Here is a 21,365-nt window from a genome sequence, read left to right on the forward strand (position 1 = left end):
GCAAATTATCGAGATAGTAATATCAACTGTCTAGCACGTCGTGACAGTGCGAGACTGCTGTCCCGACAGTACGATAGTAACTGTCAAGTAATTAATTTTCATCGTGAAAATGAGCCTTTAATGCATATTTTGTTATTCACCTCTAAAATTCATAAATACATAATATTATAATAGTTACTGTTACTGCAGTTTCTGGTGGATCCCCCCCCCCTCATACAGCTGTTTACGGGGAATTGACGCGAAAAATACATATGCACTCATCAGGCTTGTCGGCGTTTGCTTTGCTAAACGTTGCCGAATTTTATTGCCACTTGGGGCAGCTTCTGGATTATTCTTCTCTTTAATTATCCAATCAACATGTTGATTCCTCAGAATGGGATGCAGAATATACGAGAAACAATTTCATTTCCAACTTCTTAAGAAATATAATTTCATACCACATTCCATTACTTATATCATAATATTTTTCATTTTGTACATCAAATTAAAAATTAACTAGTGTTGGGCGTCGGCATATTCGAATTTGAAATAATATTCAACTATGTAGTGGCAAAGAGGACAGGGGAAATAAAAATCCTTAATGAATTTGAAATAATGTTTCATCCTCATAATCCGATTATTTTACTCGGTAATCTGAAAAAAAACCAAATGTCCAAGCTTTATATAAAGTCAAAACTGAGCAGAAGAACCAGAAACCGCAGGGCCCACTCTAGAGGAGCGGCAAATAATGGGGGGCAGCATTATCTACTTTTTCCGGGAAATCTGAATTCCTGGAAGAATGAATTAAATATTTTTTTTATTTCAACGAATTTCACAATTTTTTTTTATCAAATTCAATTATCCTGAACATCTTCGCATCGAGAACGTCTGTAACATCTATTCGTATTGAAAATAATGGTTCATCCGGTCGTTTTATTTGATCATATTTAAAAAAAAATGAAATATTCGAGCGTTTTATGAGCTCCAAACTCAACAGAGGGATCTAAAACCTGAATTCAGTTCATATATTTTATGAATTTATTTAGAATTCATTTGGGCTTGTTTAGTGTTTATTACTCTCTACATTTTCTAAATCATCTGTTCCATTTTAAATTTGAATCCATAAAAAATAATTAGGTAACAAAATACATTTTTTCTTTCCCAAAATACTTCCTTTTCATAAAAAAGTGTGGAGTTTTCCACATTGAATCTATGCTCATACTCTTACCATGACTTCTTCGGATTAGTATAATTCCATACTGATTTTTCAATGGTTTGAATATGTTAATATAAATATTGAAATATGTGTAGATAATAAAGTAGGGGAAAGGGTTTAACAGTTTTTGAAATTTTCAAAACACCCGTAGTAGAGGAGAATTGTTCCAGTCTGTTGGATCACTGCCAATTGCACCCTTGAATACCACAGAACTGTATTTAGGTATATACAATTGTACATTTTGTACCTAGGTACATTTAGAAGGTATATATAAATGTGATGTGATTTATTCATTTAGGATTTCTCCACCTGAAAGACCCATCCTTAGGCGTTCCTGGAAACGCAGGTCTGAAAGATATGGTCATGGCGTTACGATGGGTGAAAAACAACATAAAAAATTTCAACGGAGATCCAGATAATGTAACCATATTTGGAGAGAGTGCGGGTGCAGCATCCGTTCATCTTCTGGTTTTATCACCAATGGCCAAAGGTGAGATATATTAGGTGTACAACTCTGCTTCCGCCGTTTTGTAATAGATGGCTATAGCGGTAAGTGGTAGTCAAAATAAATAGATCGTAGATGTGATAAAATAAACTTGGGTATTTGTAAACATAATGCCAACGAAATATTAGTCAAATTTGTGTCTGCATCATAAAGTTATTCTCGATTAAACATGTCAGCGCACGAGCACCCACACAAACGGCGTTCATTTGCTTGTGAACAGCTACTTGCAAGGCCAAGACGGAAGGGATTTCTGCATCGCATTGTGACTGAAGAAAAATGGGTTCATTACGATAATCCCTAGCCTAGAAAATCATGGAAATATCGCGCCCATGCTTCCACGTCAACGGCCAAACCGAATATTCACGGTTCCAAGGTCATGCTCAGTATTAGGGGGGACCAGCTCGTCGTAGTGTATCATGAATTATTAAAACCGACTGAAACGAACGGTCGCAATACAACGAGAAACATGATAAAATGATTTTTGTGCATGACAATGCTCGACCCGAAGTTGCGAAAGTGGTTAAGACATACTTGGAAACGTTGAAATAGTTCCTGGCCTACACGGCGTTTTCTCCAGAGGTTGCCCCCCTCGGACTATCACTTGTTTCGATCAATGGGACACGGCCTGGCTTATCAGCACTTCAGGTCTTATGATGAAGTGAAAAGTTAGATCGATTCGTGGATCGCTTCAAAAGATGACTAGTTTTTTCAACATGGGATTGGCACACTACCCGAAAGATGGGAGAAAGTAATGACCAGCGATGGACAATACTTTGAATCATTAATGTTAATGTTAATTAATGTTGGTTAATCGATCGTTTAGAGGTATGATTCGATTACCTGGCCTTTCATCTTTTTCTCCGTGACTTTGTTCGGGTTTGTAATAATTAAACTCTTTTGCATTATTTACATCTATTCACAAAGCCACAATTATACTGTACAAACTCAGTATTGAGAAGATCCTAATAACGTCCTAATTTCTCACTACGGTACTGAATTTCGTCTTTAACTCTAGTTTTAATTACTCGAAACGTCTTCGATTTTCACCACGTCTTTGTCGTACTTCAAGTTTTCGGTCGTCTCGTCTTTGATTTGTTCGCGACTCTTCTTAATTTAGTCCGCGAACCGTCTTTTCGTTTTACGTCTTAAGTTGACCGACCGAACTTGACTCGTCTTCGTCTTAAGTTGAACTCTACCCGTCTTCGGCTTAATTTGAACTGTACCCTTGACGATTGGAACTTACCCTATCTCGACCTCCCTTCTTTCGGCTTGACCACACCCTTAGGGAAAGTACCATCCCCTAGTCCAATGAGAATTTTGCCGTACCGCCCACAAAGATCTTCGCGGATTCCTGGAAATCGAATATTTCGAAGGACTAGAACCTGATACACAGATGTGACACATCTGGTACGACCGTATTGTCTTCGAACTTTCACAACCCCCTAGTAAATCTCTTCAAGATTTACAACTCCATGACATATCTTCGACACCTCGAAGAATAACACATCCTTTTTACATTAAATGTACAATAACAATTCGTTCCCAGTAAATTCATTGAAACTGTCATGCCCTCGACACTTGAAGAAATTAATAGGTCTCCAAGCATCCGGTTAGCCATCTCAATTATTTACAGGGAACAATAACTGAATCCTACATTAATGTATGACCAGTTTTTTCCAATGAAGCCTCGAATTTCGGAAAAAACGGCGGAGGCAAAGTTGTACTCTTATGTTATATTTTGTCGATACTTTCGATTAAATGTCGATCAAATAGATTATTCGTAAGTAATATCAAAAGGCATCTAATTTTCCCGAAAAAAAAATCGAAAAACACTTTGCTAAGTAATATTCTAACGAAAATCATGAGTGCTGGTGGCAACAGTCCAAGTCGAAGGATTTTTGCACCTGCACGAATGCTTTCTGTTAAAAAAAAATTTTACTTTGCATTATATTTTTTCGATTTTTTTCTCAGGAAAAAATAAATGCCCGAATGATATTGGAAAGACTATTTCATGCGACCCTAATTACTTGTTTTCAAAGATATTGAAATCTTTCATGACAATAGCTCTCAAATTTTTTTCGCGGGTGAACTCGCGAGAAAAAACTGCTGACAGATGCTGTTATACAGTTTTTCCATCTAGAAACCATTTTTAATTCAAAATTGAGCGTTTGTGATTGGTGGAAATTAAGACGAGGTCTTTTCAATTTTCAATTTATCTTGAAAATTTACCATATTAACTTCCAAAACGGTTAAAGTTTCTCACTTATCCCTTACTAATTTTCATTTATTTTTTTTTCAGACCTGTTTCACAAAGCCATAATTCAAAGTGGATGCGCTCTGAATCCTTGGGTCGAGTGCGGAAATATTTCACCAGCCATCGCTAAAGCTCTGGGAATTGAAGAAAACGATGAAACTACATTGCTACGAAAACTGAAGGAAATGAAAGTTGAAGAACTTCATCGAATTCAAGAAAGCTTTCCTGACGTAAGTTGCATAAGCCATCGAAATGAATTAGATCCCTTGATCACCTCGAAATTTTACATTGTGTATGTAGTAACTTCAATAGTATTGAATTTCAACCTAAGCAAGACCAAGGTACTTTTCCGGAATTCAAAAATTGTCTGTTACCCATCAAAATATCATGCTATTACAATTAATTTCAGACATCAATCACATTTTCTAATAAAATATAATATCAAAATTACGACTATCACGACATCATTGTGACAAAACCTTCGCAATTCTATATATTTTTTGACATATACCTTTTTGTCTATAAATACAATTCCAAATTGACAAAATATTGAAAATCAAGTAGAAGAATAGTTGTTTGTTTTACTGGGCAGCAATGTAGTAGATTGAATATCGCGGCTGATAGTTAACCCAGCGTAGCGAGGCTAAGAATTCAGCCAAGGCTGTCAATCGGCTTTACTGCCGGGTTGAACATATAATTTTTTCTTCGATTGTTTATAATGATATATGTAGGATACTGTTTTTGCAAATTATTGCAAGTTAAGTTTGGCAACTTATTGTAATAAACCCCTTCTTTGGGGGGTATATGTGTCAATGGAAGAGCGGCTTTCCACTGACTATGAAAAAAAAAAGATGTTATTATATTATTCCTCAGAATGAGGATTGACAGTTCACACCAAATTCTAACCTTAAAACACTGTATCTCGAAAACAAATGAGAATATATGAGTTTTTTTCAAATTATTTTCACGTGTACAATATCTACGCTCCTGGAGTTTGGCCGTTCCTCCCGACTCACCCTGTATTCATATTATATATTATGGACAGTGGTCAGTGATAGCGACTTAGATGTACTTACTCTCCAGGAATAAGGAAGGTGGCAAAAAATATTTATTGCCAGAAAATGTCGAATGTTTTATTATTCGCATTGAGAATAATCACTTTGCTGCCTAGGCAGAAAAAGTAATATTTTGTTGATTCATATGTGTCTGCAAAATCAATATTTGATGTCAATCGGAGAAAACCATAAATTATCCAAAATTTTACGAATTGAATAAACGATTAATGACCTATGTTAATTAAGTTAACATAAAGAGAGTCGTACCTTTCAAAATGTTCGTTTTTTTTCAATGCCATTTTTCAGATCTGTATCTTATAGTTCAAAAAACTTACTGAATTTGCTAATTTAAATTTTGCATCTTTATTTCACAAACTTGAATTTTACAAATTATAGGCTACCTGAAAGAAACTGTTACTCTGGGACGGATTTACAGCATTCACAACAGGTAGTGAAATGGATATACAAATCAATATTTTCAATTGAAGTAACAATTATAGAAAGTTTAATTTCAGTTTTTGAATGGAAATGATCTTAACCAATGAATTATTACTATAAATTTCCAATTATATAGATGTAACAGTATTCATCAAAAAGATATCTCAAATAGTGTAGATTTTGGCACGTCGGCGTCGATTTAAACGTTTTGGTATTTATTTTTTTATAAAAAATGGTTATAATAAACGTTCTATATGTATAAAAATATATTCAATATATGTTCCCAATGTGAGTTGGCTGCTGGATGTATTTATTTCCTGTCTAAATTAGCGTAATCTGAAGTTGCGGCGAGAAATTAGGGATTCTTGAGCAATTTCAGAAATAATATAGTAGGAACTAATTTATTTATTTATTTACTTGCACCAGAGTGCAAGTTTTGTAGTTTTTTTTCTGATTCAATTATTTCTATAGTTGTAAGAGTTTTGTTATTGTTTTTCATGAAATTAATTGAATAAAGACCTTTATTATTATTATTATTATTGTAGGTTTGGGATGTGAGTATGAAGCGAATGGCTGGTTATGTGGTAGAAATGCCCAATCAAGAAGAGGAAGCTTTTCTCACAGAACATCCGCTGAAAATTTTAGAGACAGGCGAATATAATCAAGTGCCTATCATTATGGGTTATACTACGAGAGAAGGAATGCTAATTCATTTCACACATAAAAAAACTTTCAAAGAATACACACCCGATATCGAAAGTGTTGTACCGTATTACCTTGGGCTTGAGAAAAACTCAGCATCATCAAAAGAACTGAGCCGAAAAATAGTGGAATATTATTTTGGAGATCAGGATACTGGAGAAGCAGACATAGATATTGCTTATAAGGTAGGGTCACGCCTAAATTAAATAAAAATAAAAAAATTGTCTCTTGACGTAGTTGAATGTGCATATTCAAACATTATATTAGTGTATCTCAGGCCTTAGCTCAGAGTCTATATTATAACGAGCGTTCATTAAAAGTATACTGATGTATTTCCTAGTTATTATCCAATACACCCACTTACGAATTCATATTCTTTACCCCTTCGGCCCTTCTCCGCAGCAAATTTTAGATCTGACCACAACATAATATCCGAAAAACTGAAGAAGCTGTATAAAAAATCTAAAAAAAACTTGAAACTTCAATGCTCTGTAACAAAGAGTTTGTAGACACATGTTTATGAAGAAAAAGTCTCATTTTGACCTAAAAAATAACCCCAGAAATCGTAATACCTAATTTTGAATCACTATGTATATAATCAAGAATAATATCTAAATTTATACATAATATATTCATTCACTTTCAGCTTTGGTCCGACAATTTCTTCATCAGAGATATTTATAGTTCCATAACTTTACATGCCAAAACAAGTTCCTTGCCCATATACGTCTATGAGATGGCTATAGAAACCTCACTGAATATTTTGAAAAAAATGTTTGAAATCACTACACCAGGTGAGTAATTTTGTTTACGGTCATATAAGTTCAGTTATTACATTCGCGCATCCAAAAAAAAGTTTGACTGTGGAGCTGGCTGGCCGGGAGAGAACATCACCAGGGTATTTTCAGTCAACATTGAAAACAACATTTTCTTGATAATAGGATGTTTAGCTATAGTTATAATCATCAAGCCTTTTTTCTGTGATAACTTCTAAAACATCGCCACGAGTTGAAGAACAGGATGATCACTTCACTATGTATGAGCTTTATTTTTATTATTTTTACATGTTTCTCATTTTCAGGCGTTTCTCACGGTGACGATTTATTTTATATATTCAAAACACTTCTCAACGGTGAAATTGAACCAGACAGTCCAGAAGACATAGCGGTCAGAAGATTTTGCAGACTATGGGCAAATTTCGCAAGACATGGAGACCCGAACTCTGCCACTGAAGATCCTCTCCTACAAGTTTCATGGAAAGAGTTCAATCCCGAAGATGAAAATTATTTGGAAATTGATCAAGAACTGTCAGTCAGAATGGATCCAGTGAAAGAAAGAATGCAATTTTGGGAAGAAATAGAGCAAAACAGGGTTGGTGATATGTGTTCCGAAATGGGTATAGAAATATTTTCAGTATAATGGACTGTATAAATTATTAACTCCTGCACTGGTTTAGTTGTTTATTTAACACTTTCACAAACATTACCTGATGGTTATTATATTGGTTTTACTATATATTTTAGTTTTACTTTGTGCAGTAATTAAACGCAGTGATTTTACAACTTCTTTTATTTTTGCAAAGCAACTTTCTCTCACAACTATATTCACCTATCTGACATATAACTTGCCTTCCTAAGACAAGTCAACAAAACCATAGAACATTCCAACTTTCAAATGTCATATCATCCAATTCTGGACGTTATTACAATATCTTAACATTAGCCCAGTTAGGTTAGGTTGTTTTTACAGCTGACACACGAAGAAAAAGGAGTGAGATTTTCTAATGCTACCAGGACATTCACTGTAACCATAGAATGTTACACATAGAATTCATGGATATCAACAATAAAGAAAACTTATCTGAAATTATACAAATGAATACATGATACAAATTATGATCTTTACATTAGAAAACCTCATAATATAAGAGGGAGGAAATATAGAAGTATACGATTGTTTGCAACTGCAACTGCAATTTCTCCAGTGTAGATTTTGGATATATTGAATGTAGAATTTTCTTTGGATATCCTCACAATTAATCATTTTTTGAAATAATGGGTGTTTTTTTTTCGAGGTATTTAACTTTAAGTAGGCATTACTGTTCAAGATGGCGACCTATTTAACAGCTGTCAAGGGATTTATTCTCAGTTTGGATTGGCAATTCATCATGAATGGATTCACGCCTAAACAACGCTTGAAAATAGTGAAATTTTATTTCGAAAATAATGGTTCTGTGCGAAATACGTATCGCGCACTACGTCCATTTTATTTTGTTTAGCGATGAAGCGCACTTCTGGTTGAATGGCTACGTCAACAAACAAAACTACCGCATTTGGAGTGAATGTCGAAACACCGTTACATCCAGAAAAACTGACTGTTTGGTGCGCTTTATGGGCTGGTGGAATCATTGGTCCGTGCTTCTTCAAAAACGATGATGGCCAGAACGTTACAGTCAATGGTGATCAGAATAGAGCCATGATTACTAACTTTTTCATTCCTGAATTGAACAACCATGATGTCCTGGAGCTGTGGTTCCAACAAGACGGCGCAACATGTCACACAGCTCGTGCCACAATCGCTTTATTGAAAGACACGTTTGGTGCCTAATTTCACGTTTTGGACCTGTCAATTGGTCTCCAAGATCGTGTGATTTAACACCGCTAGACTACTTTCTGTGGGGCTATGTAAAGTCATTGGTCTATGCGGATAAGTCACAAGCCCTTGACCATTTGGAAGACAACATTCGCCGTGTTATTGCCGATATACGGCCACAAACGTTGGAAAAAGTCATCGAAAATGGGACGTCCAGATCGGACTACATCCGAGCCAGCCGTGGCGGTCATATGCCAGAAATCATATTTAAAATGTAATGCCACAAGGTTATCTTCCGGATTAATAAAATTTATGACGATCGAATAATCCATCGTTGTTTTATTGCAATTTAAAGCTATAGCTCTAAAAAAAAACACCCTTTAGTAGTTTTTCAATATCAAGTCAAATACTTGATAAATAAATACTTGAGTTGATATTGAAAAATTACTACTTGACTTGAACTTGAATAAATATCAAGTCAAGCCCAAGTCAACTAGCTTAAATATCAAGTCAAGCCGTAAATCCCTAACGACAACGGAAAATCCTAGAAACTTGAAATTTCCATGGTGTTGTGTGCACAAGATTATCTTGCGGATAAATAAAATTCATCTCAATCGAATAATCCATCGTTGTTTTATTGCAATTTAAAGTTCTATAGCTCTAAAAAAACAACCAACAACAAATATTGTTGAGGTATAAGAAATATAAATGTATGAACTGAAAAGTCTCCTCCTGTACCTCTCTTTTAGTGAATTCGAGCAGATGTCCGAATTCGATTTGAAAAAATTTAATTGCATCTTCAATGCCAAAAAAGTTATTGAACTTGGTGCACCTGCATAACAACCATGGTTACATGAAAAAAAAAAGTAACGCTCTATGGCCGAGTAATTTTTAAGTTTTGAACACATAAGTAATTACATAGTCGGGTCTGGATAAAAACCAATGTTCTCAATGATCTCTCAGAGAGTGTCATCTCACCAGGAATAAATGTGTCAATGTTTGAAATGGCTAGAAATTCTGAATTCTATCGAATAGTCTAAGAGCCAGTGGACGACAGACCACATATATTCTAGGAAAGCCTAAATTTCCTCAGTGAGTCTTTTCTACCTACCGACCATTAAATGGGAGCTAGCTAAGCGCAGTTGCGATGGCCTCAGCTACAATTAAGAGCGAAAGGTATGAAAATTTGATGAACTAAAAAAGTATTTTAGGAGAGCTGCCGTTTGGATATGTCAAAATACACTCTTATAGCTATTCAAAAATGAAACGGCAGACGGTGGTGAAGTGGTGGCAGAAATTTTCTAAAAAAAAAAAAATTTTTTTTTTCAAAAGTATTTTAGGAAACTTGGAATTCATATATATTATTTTTTGGAGTTTCAGAAGTTTAAACTTCTGAAGGCAGACAGGTACGTCGGTTACTTGGACCTGAGAGACAGTTAAATCTTTCTCCCCCGCGAGTATAATAAAGTCCTATAAAGTAAAGAAAAATTTTTCGAAAATTCGAAAATATTCATTGAATGAATTTCTCATAGTTTCAAATCCTCACAAATTAATTAATGGTCAATTTATCATTGCCTGCTTCGCTAGATGAGCAATCAACTGTTTCATGAAACTATGTTTCACTTATTCAAATTTTTTCATTCAGATTTTTCTCCTTATGAAGTGTTTTGTGTTCACAGTAGATATAACATTATGATGAAGTTGTAGTGACCACACCCTGTATTTTTACTCTTTGTCTCTGTATGCTTGTTTTTATCAATATTACTCGAAAAAATTTAATTATGCGGCTTAATTCACTTGACCCCATCAAAGGTTTCACGATTAATTCCACTCGTATTTTTACACATAAAATATTATCTTCTTTAGCTGTCTGAATGAATTCTCAGAAATGAAAAATCACCGGCTTATCTTGACTAAAATATCACTTCAATTCAATCATATTTTGCAAAATCATTAAATACGAGTATCAATGGACCATTGTTCGGATTCAACAATAAGTCTCCAACTGTGGTTTATTATTTTGTATGAATTCTCGGAACCATTCGAGAAAAAAGGTTGAAAATTCAATTCTACATCTACAACGAGCTTTTTATTTTTTTCAATATTTTTATTGAATTTTTTATATTTCTGGTGACGCTATCACTATTGAAATTTATAAGAAACTTTAGAATATTATTTTTCAAATAAATATCATCCCCTTCGCATTCGTAGTTCTGGAATTATCAGGAAAACGAAATTTTGAACAGCCATCTTTAGGGAACTCAAACTCATTCATCTCATTTACGAACTTCATTTGATTTATTCACTATAATGGTCACGAGGCTTTATTGTAAGAAACTGGTTATACATTTATGATTTGAAGTATTTTCCATCAATACTTTCACCCATCTTTCGGGTAGCGTATGAATCCCGCATTGAAAAAACTGGTCATCTTTCGAAAAGATCCACGAGTCGATCCAATTTTTACTTCTTCATAAGACTGCTCAGCCAGGCCGTGTGCCATTGATCGAAACAAGTGATAGTCCGAGGAAGCAAGGTAAGGAAAATACGGCAGTTGGGGTAGGACCAACTTCAACTTTTCTAAGTATGTCTTGACTACTTTCGCAACATGGAGTCGAGCATTGTCATGCTATAAAATCACTTTATCATGTCTCTCGTTGTAATGCGGCCTTGTTGAAATGGCTTGTTGCGCCACCTCCAATGATCCTGGCAATTCTTGTTGCGTTTGACACGAATCTTGATCAAGTAATGTCTCCAATTCTGCATCTTTGAAAACCTTCTCTCTTCCACCACCATGCTGGTCTTCGACGTCAAAATCACCGTTCTTGAAGCGTTGAAACCACTCTCAACGTTCTTTCACTAATAGCAGCCTCACCATAGGTATTTGAGAGCATTCGATGAGCCTCAGTCGCAGATTTCTTCATATTGAAGCAGAAATTAAAACATCCCGTAAATGACGAAATTTGACTCGTAAACTGACATGTTTATTCTAGAATAATTTCATGATGCAGACACAAATCGAGTAATATTTCGATGGCGTTATGTTTACAAATACCTAAGCATATTGTATGACATGACATCTACGATCTTTTTATTTCGACTACCTCTTACCGCTACAGCTGGAATCAAATTCTAACTCAACATTTGGGATTTTCAAAGAAGTTGGCATTGGTCAGTATTCTAGCACATTTTAACGCCTAACTTCACTTAACCTAGATTTTAGCAAGGAATTATGTTTATATGTTTTTTATTCTTGTATTATCGCTTCAAAACATCTAATTTTAATTTAAGTTCTATTTTCAGGTTAGAATATTAACTTCAATATTATTGCACATAGGTAGGAGAAGTCCATTTGGGGATTTCTTATTCATCACTGATTTGTCATCCTGCTCACTCTTTTTTCATTGATGATTGATGAAAGAATACCAGCACATGAAAATAAGATGATATTGTTGCTGATATTTTTTCATCAATAATCAATGAAAAAAGAGTGAGCAGGATGATAAATCAGTGATGAATAAGAAATCCCCAAATGGATTTCTCGTACCTATGTGCAATAATATTGAAGTAATATTTTAACCTGAAACTATAGTTTTCATAAACCCGATATAATATAAATAATAATATAAATATAATAGATCATTTAGGAATGGTGGAATCTGAAAAAAAAACAATAAACGTGCTCTACTGAATTCCAATGATTTAACATTAAACTATATGAATTGAATACCGGTTTCAGATTTTTCAGCTGAGTTTCATCTTTATAAAGCGCTTGCACATTTTGTTTTTTTTTCTTTAAGATGATTGAGTAAAACAATCGAATGATGCGGATGAACCATTATTCTAAATCCGAATGCGCCCACTCCCAACACTAGTTAACTTGATAGAAAAAATCATTAGTGATATTGAAAAATTAATTAATACCTACATTTTTTAGGAATTCGGATTTCTTGGAAAAAGTAGAAAATGTCACCCCACTGCAAGAGAGGGCTCTGGATACACTTGTGTAATACTCTATTTTCATACAAGTGTTCTGTGAGTTAATGGAAGTACCCATATAGTGTAAAACATAGAGTTTGCTTGATATAATTATCACCTTTCAATATACATAAAAATCATTATTTTTTAGAGGCTTCCACATTTCAAAAGAGCACAAATATTTATTGATAGGTTGATAGTTATTTAATCAATTCTTCACATTGATAAAAAAAAGAAAACAAATTCTCGTAAAATTTAAAAGATCAATTCCATTGACGAATAATCTAGGATTTCCAGAAAATCGGTTAAACGTGGCAACGCCCCGAAATTCACTTCGAGTATCTGTTCCCACAGAAAAACTTGATATATTGAATCCGACGGAATCCTCTATATATTTGAATAGCTCAAATAAACATTAGTGATACTATCAGTAGCATATCAAGTTTTCAGTGTTTGGTGAAAACATAACATAAATAATAATTGCCTTGTGAAACGTTTCAAGTTAGTGACAATAACGGAATAAAAATGATATCCGATCCACAAGTGAAAGTCGAGGGTGGAATTTTAGAGGGGTATATATGTGAGAATGAGGATGATCCAGGAAAGAGTTATTTCAGTTTTCAAGGGATTCCTTACGCTAAACCACCTCTAGGAGATCTCCGTTTTAAGGTGGGCAACATCTCATGTCTTCACGTCTAGTTCAGGGTCGTTGACGTAATTGAATTGAATCAATAACACTGGATGTTGAACTTCCTGCTTCGAGGTATGGGGTACTGTCTTCGGTCTATGTTGCCATATCTATTGTATTTCCCGAAAAATGAACTCGCTCAGTTTTGAATTAAGTCTTTGGATTTCACAGAAGTTTTTATGTTATTTATACCTTTTACCCTGTACTTCTGAAGCTATATTGTTGAACATTTGTCGAAAATTTTCGAAAACGTTTATAACGTTATTTATATAAAATTTCGACAATTTTCGAGTTATCCAATTATTTTTGCAGGCTCCTCAACCAGTAGAGCCTTGGATAGGGGTCAAAAAAGTGAAAGAAGATGGAAATCCATGCTACGCGAGGGATATGTTAAACTCAGAAGAAAAATCAGGGTCGGAGGACTGTCTCTACTTAAACGTTTATACACCAAAGGTGAGATACACTGAACTTATCAATCAAGAGTAATAAATATCCTGCTCAATATCTATTATGGGTTCAAAAGGTCGAAATACTCAGATATAGAGTTACACATGATAACAAATTTGTCTTGCTGTATAAAACTATGCTAAAAATCACTTCAAGTTTTCCAATTCCTCTTCTTTTATAATACAAATACAGGGTGGAATTTTCCACCGCAAAATCCTGGTCCTAACCACTTTCGAGTCAGGAATTTTTGTTTGTTTGTTTCGATTTTTCAATCATGATTTTTCTTATGATTCTTATGCATATAGAATGTTTCTTATGCTAATAATTTAGTGGACGATTCTTGGAGCCTTTTTGAGGAAAAACTTAATATCAACCTACACTGTGTCCGTAAAGTATGGAACAAATTCATTTTTAGCTAAACAGACCATTTTAAGAAATATTCCTGAAACACGTCGATTTTTTAATCTTCAGTATTTTGAAAAAATAATCTAATATAGGTACAGGGTAAATTACTTCCGAGTAATGACGTCACCGTAATTTTTTTCAAATGGAACACCCCCATTTCGTCTCAATTTTCCGATTACTCTAGCTGAGATGATTCCAAAAATGTATCACATGTTGATTCCAATTGGTTCAGGGTGAACAAAAATACAATAGTTTTGTGTGTGCTCATAAAGTAACGCGTAACATTCTTTATTAGTTAAATTAACAATATTATCAAAAATACTTATTGTCTAGCGCCAATTGATTTGAATGTAACACTCTGTAGTTTGTTACATTTCTAGATTAATAAAAATGAGCTATTTCCAAACATGCTTGGTACTTGTGGTCTAGCAGACAGAATATGAAAGAAATTATTTCTTATTTATATACATTTTAATTAATCTAGAAATGCAACAAACTACAGGGTGTTACATTCAAACCAATTGCCGCTGGACAATAAGTATTTTCGATAATATTGTTAATTTAACTAATAAAGAATTTTACGCGTTACTTTATGAGCACACACAAAACTGTAAAAAAATTGTATTTTTGTCCACCCTGTACCAATTAGAATCAACATGTGATACATTTTTAAAATCAGCTCAGCTAGAGTAATCGGAAAATTGAGACGAAATGGGGGTGTTCCATTTGAAAAAAATGACAGTGACGTCATTACTCGAAAGTAATTCTCCCGTATATTAGATTATTATTTTAAAATACTGTGGATTAAAATAAAAAATCGACGTGTTTCAGGATTATTTCTTAAAATGATCTATTTAGCTAAAAATGAATTTGTTCCATACTTTACGGACACATTGTATATCACAAACGTGATTACTTTTGAGATACAGTATAACAAAATTTCCAGTAAATATTTTTCAGCTTTATAGTAGCTTTTGGCGTGAAACTTGACACAAAAATCAATTGCTATAGCACATTGATAATTTAGCTCAAGAATACGAACATGAGTTGTAAAAGCAAAAAACAAGAAACATAGTAAAAAAATTAATTTCTCGAAAACTTAACAACACGTAAATATAACATTGAAACGCGTATTGCTGCTATAATAAATTGATGCAGTATTTGTTATCGGTAAGTACTCGCACTTATATAGGGTGTATGTAAATAGTTGCGAAAACATTTAGTTGGAGGTTCCTTAGTTACGGCCCCCTAAAAATAGCGCCCGAAAAGTAGTTTTTGATTTTTTTCTTAAAAACCAAGAATTTTACGAAAATGAAATTAAGCTGACGTTTTATGTGGGCAAGAAGGCATTCAATAACATATTTGGTGGTGTTCGTCTATGATTCCAAGGAGTAAAAAAAGCCACCCCTCAATCTTGTTTCTCAATAACTGTTCTTACTATATTCTTATTTAACACTAAGAAAATTAATTATGGATAGACTGATCAATTCTCAACAAATTGGGTCTCCTGTAATTTTTTGATAAAATTCACGGTTTTTGAGAAAAAAAAATATATCAACATATAATACGAATGAGTTGTGGAGGCTGGAATTATTTTCGAGCTTAAATTCATCCAATAGGCGGATGTCAAAAAAATATTTTCATTGAGAACTGGTACAATTATAAAATAGATGTAATAAAAAAAACAATTATGAAATTTTCACAAGTTAAAGAATTCGAAGATGCAGAATTGGAGGCATTACTTGACCAAGACTCGTGTCAAACGGAATAAGACTTGGAGGGATCATTGGGTGTGACGCAACAAGCCCCTTCAAAACGCCTGAAAGACAAGGGAATGATTCAGAAACAAGAAAATTGGGTGCCGTACGAGTTGAAGCCGGGATATGTTCAACGGCGTTTGTTTTCTTGTGAACAGCTGCTTGCAAGGCAAAGACGAAAGGGATTTCTGCATCGCAACATGACTGGAGACGAAAAAATGGTTCACTACGTGCAGAAAATCAAGGGGATATTCTGGCAAGGCTCCACGTCGACGGCCAAACCAAATATTTAAGAATCCAAGGCCATTCTCAGTATTTGATGGGACCAGCTCAGCGTAGTGTATTATGAGTTGTAAAAACCGACTGAAACAATAACAGGCGAACGCAATTAATACGTTTGAGCAGAGCATTGAAAGACAAACGACCGCAATACAACGAGAGACATGATAAAGTGATTTTTATAGCATGACAATGCTCGACCCCATGTTGCGAAAATGGTCAAGACATACAAGAAAACGTTGAAATGGGAAGTCCTACCCCACCCACCATATTTTCCAGACTTTGCTCCCTCGGGCTATCACTTGTTTCGATCATTGAGACACGGCCTGGATGATCAGCACTTCCGATCTTATGAAGAAGTAAAAAATTGCATAGATTCGTTGATCACTTCAAAAGACGACCAGTTTTTTTAACGCGGTATTCCTACGCTGCCTGAAAAATGGAAGAAAGTAGTGGCCAGCGATGGACAATACTTTGAATCATAAATGTATTACGAGTTTTTTACAATAAAGCCTCGAATTTCGGATAAAAAAAACGGCGGAAGCAAAGTTGTACGCCTATATGTATATACAGTGTTTCAACTGATTCAGTATATTTACAATAATATTTTTGATTTATATGTATTTCAGCTGCCTTCAAAGAATAAGAATACAGTGACGTTTGACTTAAAACCAGTTATGGTTTTTATTCACGGTGGAGCTTTCACATCTGGTTCAAATTCAAAATTCATATTTGGTCCTGATTATTTGATTCGTGAAGATGTAGTCATCGTAGTTATCAACTACAGGTTAGGATTCTTAGGTAACGAGATTTGAATCCTTCAAGGGTTTAGCATTAATCAAAATTGCTAATATTTCAGGATTCTCTCACTTCAAGGACAAAACATTAGGGGTACCAGGAAACGCAGGGCTGAAAGACATGGTATTAGCGTTACGATGGGTAAAAAAGAACATAAAAAATTTCAACGGAGATCCAGAAAATGTAACCATATTTGGAGAGAGTGCGGGTGCAGCTTCAGTTCATTTACTAGTTTTATCTCCTATGGCGAAAGGTGAAAAATAAACTTTTAATTTGACTACAATTCAATAAATAGTATATTGTTCAACAAGTGGGGTCCAACTTTTTTTACGAGCGTGAGACGAGCCTGAAAGGCGAGTACCGCAAACACACGAGTGAGAAAAGGACTTTCTCCACATGTTGCACACTATACTTTTACGACAACTGCACAAATTTAAATAATTCAAGTATTGTACCTAATTTAATTCTAAATGGCCTTCGTTGACAGAATCTGTTCATTTCTTTCTTTTTCATAAAAACGACTCCTCAAGAGTCCAATTTCATTGCTCTACCAAGCGAGGTGTGGACAAAGTTCCGTGTGGAACAATATTTCTCACAGTATGAGCAATACATAGTTTTGAAATTGAGTGCGCTATGAAGGATATGCAAATTTCCATAGCAGTTGCAGGAAAAAGTATTATCCATTCTTCACGCTCAAACCTTAGTTGACGCAAGTAATGCTCCTTATGTCAATGTCATCTATTTTGCTACAGGTCTTTTCCATAAAGCAATAGCGCAAAGTGGTTGTGCGTTGAACATTTGGGCACAGATGGAGAATATCGTCCCCAGAATTGCCAAGGCTCTCAATATGGAAGGATGTGATGAAAGAACGATTTTTAATAGGTTGAAAGAATTACCTGTTGAAGATCTATTCGCAATCCAAGAAACATTTCCTGATGTAAGTGTGACGTTTTGGTATTGAATATCATATTACGTATGAAACTTTGTGAAAAAATATACCCAGTGAACCATAAAACTCGCGTAAATTTTTCATAAAATGATTTATGCGTAAAAAACCCATGTACTACTTCTCAAAAATATTTTCCAAAAATATAGATATGTAAGGTGGAGGAAACTTTGTGACCATCAGGGATGAAAATAATTTTTGGTATTCAATTTCAAAATTTCCACTGACAAAATGCATTTCAGATTATTATGAACAACTCTGATTTCGTGTCGGTATGTTTCGCAAACCTTTGTAACAGCCTGAACTTCTACAATTATCATTGTAAGGTGTGGGTATCATGTGTATACATGGTCCCATACGATTTTAAGCTTAAGCTGCAACAAAAATCTCCAAACAGCCTTCACTAAGCTGCATATAGAGGGTGGGCAAATTTCGATGTTAACACTACAATTTTTGAATCAGAGGAGATAGAAAAAATCTGATACCCCATTATCGTTCTCTTTTTCTGGGAAACTAACAAAAGTTGTATTCATTTTTGATCGAACGCAGTATCATGTGGATGTGAGAATCAACTATAGTACTTGCGCATTATTCATCGGCGTTAAATTTTCTTCCTTCACTAGAATTCAATTATTTTTTTACACTCGATTTCAATATTATTCATCAGAAGAGAATGTTCATCGGAGTGGGTGCTGTTGTTATGGATGCTTTTTGAGCAGGTGCGCCAAAAAATTCTTTGCTTCAGGCGCAAAAATTACTCGCGCCGGCCCATTTGAATACTATAATCAATTCTTTCAATTTGCTGAAATATATTCTTTTTCGATTTGCTAGATATACAGGGTGTTTCCCAAACATGCGGCAAAAATTCAGGGGGTTGTTCCTTGGACTATTCTAAGAATATTTTGTCCTTTGATGATTTTTGAAAAACCTATTTGTTTCGAAGATATAGGGGAAACAAAATTTCAGATAATAACATTTTATTATGAAAAATTACATGAAAATTCAACTCAACCTACAAAAACTGTTGAAAATGACCACCTCTAGCCAGCATACAAGCATGTTTGTATAGCGATTCATAATAGTCAAAGATAAAATGTTAATTGCTAATACATCACAAAACGAATTCAAATGAAAACCGTGTTTAATCTGTATTCCTTTACCATCTGCCCTTATCAATTTTTAGTCAAAAAACTGGCCGTTTTTAGTAATTGGAATGTTGTTAAACAAATTTAAAAATAAATTGTACCTACTTAGTAAACACAGTGCGGTTCGCATTTTTATTTAAACTATTATTAATTTTAAAAATATGGAAAATGTTGTTCGCCCTGTATCTTCGAAACAAAGACGTTTTTCAAAAATCATCCAAGGACAAAACATGCTTAAAATAGTCCAAGGAACAACCCCCTGAATTTTTGCCGCATGTTTAGGAAACACCCTGTATATTCAAAAAATTATGAGGCAGTATATGAATGAATGAAAAGTTTTATCTGCAACAAATGAGTACGAAACAATATATCACTATTATTCTTTCAATTTTAGCCTTGGGATGTTAGTATAATACGTTTTATCGGATTTATAATAGAAGACCCAAATCAAGAAGAAGAGGCTTTCCTTTCAGAACATCCAATGGATATTTTAGAAAAGGGTGAATATAACCATGTTCCTATTATGATGGGCTATAACTCAAGGGAAGGAATGCTGGTACATGTAAACCACAAGAAATTGTTCAAGCAATTAATACCGCAACTTGAGAATTCAGTACCTGTCAACTTAGGTATCAAAAAAGGAACAGCGTTATCCATGAGAATAGCAAATCAAATTATGGAGTACTATTTTGGAGACCAAGATCCTGATAAATGTGATATCGATCTTTCCTACAAGGTGAATTCGTAAGAAAATTTTTGAAAAATAGTCTTAAAGTTCATTTTCAGTTATGGTCAGACAATTTTTTCATCAAAGATATTTATAGATCTGCTATAGCACAGGCTGATAATAATACGAAACCTGTTTATCTGTATGAAATGACAATAGAATCATCATTGAATTTATTCAAAGCATTCGCTGGTATAAAATCACCAGGTAAGTATGATGATAAATCCACTTAGAAATTATAAAGGTTTAATGAGTCTACTTGATGAAGGATATTCAATATAAATATAAAAAATTGGCAACTTTGTGTCTATTCCTTCACAATAATCTATCTCTCATGATATATTTGGCTTTGAATATAATTCCAATTCTAAAAATGAAAAAATTGATAATCAACCAAAAGAAAATTCAGAATAACTAAAACTTTACAAATTGGGTAAACAGTTAACAAATTGAATAACTAAATTAACATAAAGACAGACGTACGTTTCGGAATTTTTGAATTCAATCCTGCAATTTTTCCTCATCAGTGCCTTATAGTTACGTTTAGTAAGTTTGAAACTCAAACTAACTAGACGTACAAAATATCATGAAAATATATAGGGTGGTTCGAAAGTTATGGATAATTGGAGAAATTGACAAAATGAATGAAACACTCTGTATCTTGGTTATAAAGGGAGATAAACCCTTCAAATATAGGATAATCTGACTCGCCTCAGTGTCATCTATCTACCCTTAGCTTTCGCCCATTCACCAATGAATCACTCTGTATAATAGAATAATATTATAAAATAAAATAATAAATAAAATAATAAAAAATATTATCTCGTCATTGTCTTTTAAATAATTCATATTTTCAGGTGTTTGCCATGCTGACGACCTATTCTACCTCTTCAAAACACAACTAAACGGAGAAATAGAACCAGACAGTATAGAAGACAAAGCAGTGAGAAGATTTTGCAGGCTATGGACGAATTTTGCTCGATACGGAAATCCAAATTCACCTCATGCTGATCCTTTATTACCAGTCACGTGGAAAACCTTTTCAAACCGTTCGAAAAATTATTTGGAAATCGGTGAGGAACTCAAAGCCATGACCGAACCTTTAATGGAAAGAATGCAATTTTGGGAAGATGTTCACAAATATAGAAACATTTCAAAATCTAAATTATGAGACAAATATATCTGTGAATGAAGTAATCAGTTTTTTTTTTGCGGGAGATTTATCTATATCATTATCATTAATCTATATTGAGAAATGAGATACAGGGTGATTCACCGTGATAGATTATTAGACGTTTATGGAAAACTTATCATAATTTTGTTCTGAAAATTTGTATGTTGGGGTTTGAGACAATGATCTTTCTCTCTAAAATATTTTCAGATCTTTACAACATACTACTACTTCCTTATTTCAAATAGCACACCCAATATATTATTGCATCATTAGATAGTTT

The 21,365-nt window shown here is 34.1% G+C and overlaps 2 protein-coding genes across 3 annotated transcripts in view; both read left to right on the forward strand.

The window, feature by feature from the left end:
* The window catches only part of LOC123684629, a 90,764-nt gene extending 83,056 nt beyond the window's left edge, over positions 1 to 7,708 (forward strand). Inside the window, exons 12-16 of the mRNA XM_045623991.1 lie at positions 1,494 to 1,685; positions 4,000 to 4,184; positions 5,993 to 6,334; positions 6,796 to 6,943; positions 7,231 to 7,708. Of these exons, the coding sequence (XP_045479947.1) occupies positions 1,494 to 1,685; positions 4,000 to 4,184; positions 5,993 to 6,334; positions 6,796 to 6,943; positions 7,231 to 7,568 (1,205 nt within the window). The 3' untranslated portion in view covers positions 7,569 to 7,708. The remainder of the gene's footprint in view (positions 1 to 1,493; positions 1,686 to 3,999; positions 4,185 to 5,992; positions 6,335 to 6,795; positions 6,944 to 7,230) is intronic.
* Positions 7,709 to 13,087: 5,379 nt separating this feature from the next.
* LOC123670768 (juvenile hormone esterase-like) lies at positions 13,088 to 21,108 on the forward strand. 2 transcript variants are annotated; one of them, XM_045604315.1, is made up of 8 exons: positions 13,088 to 13,388; positions 13,720 to 13,860; positions 16,925 to 17,096; positions 17,155 to 17,346; positions 17,846 to 18,030; positions 19,579 to 19,920; positions 19,971 to 20,118; positions 20,769 to 21,108. In XM_045604315.1, the coding sequence occupies exons 1-8, from the start codon at positions 13,245 to 13,247 to the stop codon at positions 21,080 to 21,082; spliced, it is 1,638 nt and encodes a 545-aa protein (XP_045460271.1). In that variant the 5' UTR covers positions 13,088 to 13,244; the 3' UTR covers positions 21,083 to 21,108. The 2 variants fall into 2 exon arrangements, with proteins under 2 accessions (XP_045460271.1, XP_045460272.1); XM_045604316.1 differs by lacking the exon at positions 13,088 to 13,388 and adding an exon at positions 13,463 to 13,482.
* The last annotated feature ends 257 nt before the right edge of the window (positions 21,109 to 21,365 follow it).

This window comes from Harmonia axyridis, chromosome 1 (assembly GCF_914767665.1).
Source record: "Harmonia axyridis chromosome 1, icHarAxyr1.1, whole genome shotgun sequence".
Taxonomy (NCBI): Eukaryota; Metazoa; Arthropoda; class Insecta; order Coleoptera; family Coccinellidae; genus Harmonia; species Harmonia axyridis.